This window comes from Echinops telfairi, unplaced genomic scaffold, assembly GCF_000313985.2.
Source record: "Echinops telfairi isolate 266 unplaced genomic scaffold, ASM31398v2 ScPeMD7_18;HRSCAF=68, whole genome shotgun sequence".
NCBI classification, from domain to species: Eukaryota; Metazoa; Chordata; class Mammalia; order Afrosoricida; family Tenrecidae; genus Echinops; species Echinops telfairi.
Genome location: NW_022103915.1, coordinates 71,773,206 through 71,782,328, shown reverse-complemented (window position 1 = coordinate 71,782,328; position 9,123 = coordinate 71,773,206). Strand labels below are relative to the sequence as shown.

The 9,123-nt window shown below is 37.6% G+C and overlaps 1 protein-coding gene across 2 annotated transcripts in view; it reads left to right on the top strand.

Moving 5' to 3' along the window:
- PRORP (protein only RNase P catalytic subunit) overlaps nt 1–9,123 on the top strand; it is a 139,327-nt gene that overhangs the window by 35,775 nt on the left and 94,429 nt on the right. Inside the window, exon 5 of one of the 2 annotated variants that reach the window (XM_004698530.2) lies at nt 7,747–7,854. The exons of the other annotated variant lie outside the window; for it this stretch is intronic. Within the exon in view, the coding sequence (XP_004698587.1) occupies nt 7,747–7,854 (108 nt within the window). The remainder of the gene's footprint in view (nt 1–7,746; nt 7,855–9,123) is intronic. 2 annotated transcript variants of the gene reach the window in all.

The following is a 9,123-nucleotide window of genomic DNA, read 5'->3' as shown; positions in this document are numbered from 1 at the left end:
GGTTGACATTTTTCTTGGTGACATTCTCTTTTTGAGAAATTGACAATAATTTGGATGGCAAATGTTTTTTCAAGGGTTTCTTTTTATGGATGATGTGTTTTTTTTTCATGCAGAATTTTAAATAGTCAAATTGATCAAGCTTTTCTTTTATGGCTCCAGGATTTTATATTTAAAAAGACCTTTTCCATTATAAGATTATTAAGAGACAACAGATAAAAACAAAAGGCCTTCCCCATCCCTGCCCTGCAGTTACTTTTGTTGTTGTTTCTCTTTCCTTTTTTGAACCATTTGGAATTCTTTCTAGTTTAAGTGAGCTGTAGTTTCAACTTCTTTTTTTCTTTCTCAGCTGATTATTCAGTTGTACTACCACAATTTATTTAATAGCCCATTTCCTTTCAGCTAAGTTGGGATGTTACTTTTAATGTATATGTGGCTCTGTTTCTGGACTTGCTGTTTATTTCATTAATCTGTGTATATGATAGTACCACACTATTTTGTCTTAATACCTTTTAGAGCTAATCCCTGGGGCTATAATTCTGACCCATTCTTTAATAAATTCTCCAGAACAAACACAGGACAATGGTTAACTGCTTAGCTGCTAACCCAAAGACTAGCGATTTGAACCCACCAGATGATTTTCTATTAAGATGACAACATGGGAAACCTTATGAAGCAGTTTTAACTACAAGGTTGGTGGTTCAGACGCACCAGCTGTTCCACAGGAGAGTGATTTGCTCTTGTAAAGATTTACAGCCTCATAAACCCTATACAGGGTTGCTCCGAGTCAGCATTGATTCAACGGCAGTAGGTTTGCTGGCTGGCTAGTTGCTTATAGGTTCACTCTGAGCTAGAATTCACTCCATGATATATAACAGCCATGTAAGTATATTCATAATGCGCCCTAGGACAAAAATATTTTATCCATCTGACCGAGTCCCATTAACAGTGGCATTTAAATGTATTTCTGACCACAACTCAAAAAAAAATATTTAATGTCAAACCCATCTTATATATTCTTGTAATAGTGATGCATTCTGATATTTTATTTTGAAAAATGCTGGTGGTGACCTATTGAATTGATTTTATGATACAAGAGTTGTGACCTCAGTAGGTTTTCAATCAGGTAGAATCCTGTCATTTCTCACTCCTTATGGTTTACAGGTACCTTACTGGGAAGAGCCCAAGTCTTGATCGGCAGGAAGGCAGGCACCACATATTCTATTGTGCCCAGGAAGAAGGAAAAACTAGCATAGAAAGTTTTGTTGTTGGATTAACAACAGCAACTTGAAAGATTAGGTCAAAACTTGTGGAGGAAGTGAATTTATGTGATTTGGGGAGGCACAACTAAGGAAAGGCTGAAAAGAGTGGCTGCACACCTCGAAAGAATGTAATCTCTGTGGTAAAGTGTCATTAAGTGATATTCATGGAAACTGTTGAATTGATATATGTTTTACTGTGTAATGTTCTCACTAACAGCAACAAATTATTTTAAAACTATTAAATACTTTTAAGCATATATATTTTTAAGTTTTTATTGTTATATCTTTGTTGTTATTGTTGTTCTGTTTTATCTTATCCAGCATTTCTAGCAGAATTTTCAATAAACCTTTGTGGCATCAGAAAATTCAGGTAAGGGGGAGTGCAGATTGGGGACCCAAAGCCCATCTGTAGTTAACTGGACATCCCCTTACAGAAGGGTTGCGGAGAGGAGAAGAGGCAGTCAGGATGCAGAGTAGCAAAGATGAAACATACAACTTTCCTCTTGTTCTTAAATGCTTCCTCCCCCCCCCCACATGATCCCAATTCTACCTTACAAACCTGGCTAGACCAGAGAATGGACACTGGTACAGATAGGAACTGGAAACACAGGGAATCCAGGAGAGGTGATCCCTTTAGGACCAGTGGTGAGAGTGGCAATACCGGGAGGGTGGAGGGAAAGTGGGGTAGAAAGGGGGAACCGATTACAAGGATCTACATATAACATCCTCCCTGGGGGATGGACAACAGAAAAGTGGGTGAAGGGAGACATTGGACAGTGTAAGATATGACAAAATAATAATACTTTATAAATGATCAAGGGTTCATGAGGGAGGGGGGAGGGGGGAAGGAGAGGGAAAAATGAGCTGATACCAAGGGCTCAAGTAGAAAGCAAATATTTTGAGACTGATGAGGGCAACAAATGTACAAGTGTGCTTGACACACAATGGATGGATGTATGGATTGTGATAAGAGTTGTATGAGCCTCCAATAGAATGATTAAAAAAAAAGAAAACTCGGGTAAGATTCTAGAATTTTTAGGTAAGATACGACATTCCTAAAGCTCTACTAAATGAAAACTGTCTTCTGAAACATAACTTGGTATTAAGCTCTCTGAGTGGTTTTTATTTTAACAAGCTGGGAGAGGTATTTAGAATACCTAGCTGTTATGTTACTTGCTAAGTTCAGGAACAATTTACAACCAAGCGGCCTCCATTTTTCCCTTGCTACATTACTGCAAGCATGTTAGTGCTCTTTTTATTTAGAACTTTATTTATATCCCATGGCTTTAAAAAGCCACATGAAGTAATTTTGCCACTAAGTGTTGAGTCTTATTTTTTTATTGTTCTTATGATAAGAGCAGTGCTGCCAACCATAATAGCTGGTATTCCCCTATTTTCCCACATTTACTATGACTAAAAGCCAGTTGTTTTAATACTCATTTCCAGAAATACTTGGAAAACGTTACTCTGGTGACTGAAGTACATTGGATATGGTTAATGTTTCTCTGAGAGTACATAATTTCGAGCATGTCTCCTTCTTTTTTCTCTAAGGAGCCCTGGTGGCCTTGTGGTTACTCATTGGGCGGCTGTCTGCATGACAGCAGTTTGAAACCACCAGCTGCTCTGTGGGAGAAAGATGGGGCTCTTTCTACTCCTGCAAAGAGTTCCAGTTTCGGAAACTGGCAGGGGCAGTTCTGCCCTGCCCTTTAGGGTCACCTCGAGTCAGATGGACTCGGTGGCAGTGAGTCTGTTTGGGTTTGGGCTCTCTCCCTTTAGTTGCTGTGGTAGAGTAGTAGGCAGTAACAAAAGAGGATAACTTCTTGGTGAGCTTTGTATCCAACTTTCAGAATAGAAGTAAACCATCGTAGACATTTCCAGGGCATGAGTCCTCATTCTAGAAAGTGGAAGAGCTGTAACTTTCTGAGTAGAGAAGTGAAAAAGGAGTTTTAGCGTGTCTGCATATTACTTATTGAGAAAAAAATACTCACCTCACCTGCTGATGGTCTCATCTTTTGATACCAAAGTAATCATGACGAAAAGGGTCAAGTCTGCTAACTGGCTTGTTGAGATAATGATTTATAATTATGGAGTCAGCTCCTTGATGGCAGGTATGAGAGCCCCTCAACTGTAAAGGTAATTTTATGCCGTGTCAAAGCCGGGGCCATCTTTTTCTTGCTTGTTTGCTACAAACTGATTGCCATTCCTTTGTGATTTGGTAACAGTAATAAAAACAAATACCCGTTTTACTTGACCCTCTATTAAGAGGTTGATTAAGGATCTAAGACTTTTGAGTAATAGTTTAAGCATTGCTTTCACAATTATTTCCTCTTTCTCACATTACAGTAACAAATAAGAGGTGACTTTTTTTTGTTGTTTAAAGCAATTTTAATTCAACTTTTTTTTGTTGTTTAAAGCAATTTTAATTCAACTTTTTATTCTTCCAACTGCCATTCTGCCTAGTTGCTAATCCTCAAACGTGCAGAAAGAACCCTTTTGCACGCTGGCAGCTGTTTCCTCTAAGAAACTCTTCTCTCGGAGAGAGCTGGCTTACGCCCTCACTTTTATCCTGCACTTTTGGTTTTAAATGCCACTTCATTAGAAAGGCCGTCCCTGTCTGATACATCTAAAGTAGGGAGAAGGGTGTTAACATTTTATGCTAATTGGAAAACATACTTAAATTTTCTTTGAGGTATCCTTCTCTACTGGAAATTGCATTATTTATTTACTTATTAACTTGTGTATTGCTTGTCTCTTCTAAAAAAATCTGTTGCCATTGGATCACTTCTGACTATGGCAAGCCTGTAGGACAGAGTAGAACTGCCTCACAGCTAAGACTAATCTTTAGAGAAGCAAATCGCCACGTCAGAGAGCACCTGGTGCTTACGAACTGCTGACCTTTTGGCTAGCAAGCCACGTGTGCCACCTGAGCTCATTTTGTCTCCCCTGCTAGAATGTAAACTACTGGGTAGAGACTTACTGAACAGAAAATTGTTCAGGACGTAACAGTGAGTAACACACATTTGATGCCTCAGATGTTAGACTTGTTTCTGGGTATATTTGACCTGCTGACTAAAAAATGGCACCAGTTTTCCCCTATCACCTCTAGCTTTTGAGATACTGACATGTGCCATATACCACTCTTCACTCTGCTCGTCCGGAAAAAAGAAATCGGGATATATAGATACACATACGCATAGATGTATATATAAATACACATATATATGTGTGGACATTTTACTATAGTATTAGCTAGCCTGAGATCGAAGTGCATGCTGACTTTATTTAAAGCAGTTTGTGTTATACCAAGTATTTAGGTCAAGTGATACTTCACGTGGTATCTCCTCTGACCCACAGATGTATTTGAGCAGTGCAAATTACATGAATTTAGAATTTTCACCTTTATTGGGACTGAATAGCAGGCAGTTCCAATTTATCTTAAAAAGAGGTCAGAAATAAGAGTTACTGTACAATAAGGAGTCCTGATTGCCGAGGGTTATTTGTTTGACTACTAACCACAAGGTCAGCTGTTCAAGCTTACCAACCACTCTGCAAGGGGAAGATGAGATTTTCTGCTCCCATAAAGATTTATAGCCTCAGAAACCCACAGGAGAAGTTCTACTCTGTCCAATAGGGTTTTTTAATACATAACCTGTTAATTATATATATAGGCCTGTGAGACTTACTTTTCAAATAAGCCACCCTAAGTATGTTCTTTGCACTCTGTGATTTGAAGATATTTTCAAGTCTTGTTAACATCATGGAATATCAGAATAGATGAGGATTTTGTAAGTTATCTAATTTGACTCGATTTTTATAGATGTACCTTCTTTGCCAATATTGACTGACTTACATTTATCATTACTTGTGAGATGAATATAGTAAGAGCAGCACTAAAATGAGAAACTGGAAGTATATTGGAAAATACTTTCCAAGTTTATTTTCTGTGAAATTTGAACTTAAACATTAATGCATTTGTTCTGTTTCCCTTAGTTCATATATATAGACAGAAACAAAAATGGTCATATTGTATATACACTTTTAATTTTTCATGATAGTCTTATGTTTATTGATAAGTAATATTATAACTGTTTCTTCTGGTACTTAATTTGATTTTAACTGGAACTTTCTAAACATTTTGTAGGATGTATATTTTAAAAGAGAAATTAAAAAAAATTTTAAATAAATTATTTTATTGGGGGCTCTTATAGCTCTTATTACAATTCATACATCAATTGTATCGAGCACATCTGTACATATGGTGCCCTTATCATTTCTAAAACATTTTCTTTCCACTTGAGCCCTTGGTATCAGCTCCTCTTTTTACCCTCCCTCCACACCCTCCCATCCTCGTGACTCCTTGATAAATTATAATTATTTTCATATCTTACACCATCCACTGTCTCCCTTCACCCATGTTTCTATTGTTTGCCCCCTTAGGGGGTGGTTTATATGTCGATCGTTGTGATTGGTTCCCCCTTTGTTCCCCTTCTCCCCTCGCCTTTCTCCTACCCTCATGGTATCGCAACTCCCTTTATTGTTCCTGAGGGGTTTATCGGACCTGGATTCCATATGTTGAGAGCTCTTTATCTGTACCAGTGTAGTCTAGCTGGATTTGTAAGGTAGAACTGGGATCATGATAGTGGTAGGGAGGAAGCATTAAAGAACTAGAGGAATGTTGTGAGTTTCGTCATTGATATACCGTACCCTGGCTGGCTCGACCCTTTCTTGTGACCCTCTGTGAGGGGATGTCCAACTGTCTACAGATGGGCTTTGGGTCTCTACTCCAATCCCCCTCTTTCGCATTAATGATTGTTTAGGGTCTTCAACAGAGAAATTTTTGAGCGAAGTGTTTTGCTGAGCTGAAACAAAGGAGGCTGATCCCCTCCAGTTGTGGTCAGGGATAGAAAAGAGTAGTCAAAGTGGAAATGAAAACCTGCATATAGGTCAGTGGTTCTTTTAGGGATGCATGAATTATGTATTAGGGTAGGATTTTCTTTTGATCAACTTTACTGAGGTATAATTTACATTTAACAAAATTTGTTGTTGTACGGTGCCATTAAGTTGGTTCTAACTCATGGTGATCCTTTGTACCACTGCCTGGTCCTGTACCATCCTCACAATTGTTGCTGTGCCTGCGCCCATTGTTTCAGCCACTTTCTTTGTCTTTGTAAGCCAGTCTTGTTGAGAGTCTTCTTTTTTTGCTGACCTGCTACTTTACCAAGTATGATTTTTTCTCCAGGGACCTGTTGATCCTTCCTGTAACATGTCCTAAGTATGTGAGATGAAGTCCCTCCATCTTTGTTTCTAAGGAACGTTCTGGCTGGACTTCTTCCAAGATAGACTCATTCTTCTGGCAGTCCATGGTAACTTCAATCAAAAGTAGTTCAAGGTGTTGTTCGCCAACACCATAATTAAAATGCATCAATTCTTCATGGGTCTTTCTTATTCATTGTCCATGCATATGAAGAGATTGAAAATACTGTGGCGTTGGCCAGGTGCACCTGAGTTCTCAATGTGTGCCTCTCTGCTCTTTAATATTTTAAAGGGGTCTTTTGCAGCAGATTTGCCCAGTGCAATATGCTGTTTGATTTCTTTACTGCTGTTTCCGTGAGCCTTGATTGTCCTTCCAAGTGAAAGGAAATTTGTGCCAACTTCACTGTATTTTCTGAGTATTTCATATGTTGTGTATTGGTCTAGGTGTGAAGAATTTTGTCTTCTTGAGCTTGAGGTGTAACATACTTTAGTCTTTATCAGTAAGTACATGTAGTCCTCTTTGCTTTCAGCAACCATGGTTCTGTCATCTGCATATCACAAGTTGGTTATGAGTCTTCCTCCAATCTTGATGTCACCTTCTTCTTCATCTTCTTGGATCGTTTGCTCAACATACAGATTGAATAATATTTTTTAATAAAAAAATTTATCAGTGTACAATTTAGTGAGTTTTAACAAATATATACCGTTGTGTAATAACCTCCATAATGAAGAGATAGATACGAGTAGTTATGTTGCCAAAAATTACTTGATTTACACATGGCAGTCACTTCCCTCTCCCCATTGCCTGGAACTATTAATCTTCCTTCTTTTACTATAGTTTTGCTGTTTTCAGAATTTCATGTAATTCTATGAAATTACATCCATTAGGCTGGATTTTTCTGATTTCATTTTGAGAGCCTTTTTGTGTATGTTTAAGCTTTTTTTGTGAAGTGAGTCGAGCAGATCCATTTTCCCTTTAACAATTCATGCAAATTTGGTCCATCTCATTGTTTGTATTCCCCACAGTGCAGCATCACTTCCCCCTGTTCTACCTGTGTTTCCTGTGTCCATCCCTCCTTCTCACCTAACCCTTCTGAACTTTGCCCTTAGGTGAATGCTGCCCTGGGTAGTATTGTGAATTACAGAAATAAGAGTAAAAATCACAGCAGTGTATATTTATAGTAAAATCCTTATCAAATTTTCCTTAGTATTTTATCTGGCTTTTCTTTTGTAGGAACTGACGAGATTTCAAAACTTTGTAAAGAACTGTGCTCCTTTTGACATTGTCATTGATGGACTCAATGTTGCCAAAATGTTTCCCAGAGCTCGCGAATCTCAATTTGTAAGTACAATCTTTGTTCTTCCAAATCCTTAGCAATCGCATTGTTCCCACTTATGGTTTTCTTGGTGCGTTGGCTTCTGGTGTTTCTTTTCTTTAATGTGAAGGTCATAAAGGTGCCATTGTGACTGATAGCTTTATCTCCCCACTCTGAAGGACTGGACAAGAGTGAGAAATGAAAAGAATGTCTGTGTTAGAAAGGCAGATTCAGCTCTTTTTTATACTTCTTTGTAATCTTTAGGAGCTCTGGCATCATAGTGCCCATTGGCTGTTAACAGCAAGGTCAGCGTTTGAAACCACCAGCCGCTTTGTGGGAGAATCACAGGGCTCTCTATTTCCATAAAGACTTGAGAGTATTGGAAACCCCCAGGGACAGTTCTACCTTGCCCTCTTAGGCCGCCCTGCCCTCTAAGGTTGCTATCATCTGAATCGACTTGATGGCAGTGAGTTTGAGTTTTAATGTAACCATTTATAAGTCTCTGTTGTCTTTTTAGGATTTCTCTATCAATTCCCTGTGGGAAATCCCTTTATTTAATAATTGCCAACATGAACAATCAAGAGGTATTAATCACTTACTTACTCACACCTGTTTTACAAACATTATATGTTAATAAATAACATAAATAGATTTTTTTCTGAATCATTTTTTTATCGATTTATAAATGTCCCACTAGTATCTAATCAGAATATTATGATTTTTTTCATAGCAATTGTCAGCTCTGATTTTAATCTTTATTTTGTAGTATAGAGTATTCTATAGTAAGTTTTTAGAAGGTAGTTGAACATCAAAATTAGATTGTAAGGAGCTTCAGGGCTTTTAAAGGTAGTGGCCCTGATCGTTGGCAATCTATGGCAATGGAACTGCTATTTCTTGAAAAGTGTCAATGATGTAAAAACTTTTTCTTAGAGATGTTATTAGTTCATCTTAGCCATTAATACTCAGAAAATATTATAACTGCTGACAAAGATGACTTGTAAGTACTGACAAGATAATCTTATAGGGATTTTTTTCATATTCTTTTCCTTTATTTCCTACATTTTTTTTTTTTTGGTTAAACATCTCATTTCATATGTGCTTACATTTTAAAGCTCACTTGCAGAAAGAAAGAGAAGATATTTTATATTTACATACCTGAAGCCCCCTTGGAGGTAGTACTATGTAAGAGGGGTCTTTAAAAAATTTGTGGGAAAATTGAATTTAAAAAAAAATCATTTTATTAGGGGCTCATACAACTCTTATCACAATCCATACACACATCAATTGTGTAAAGC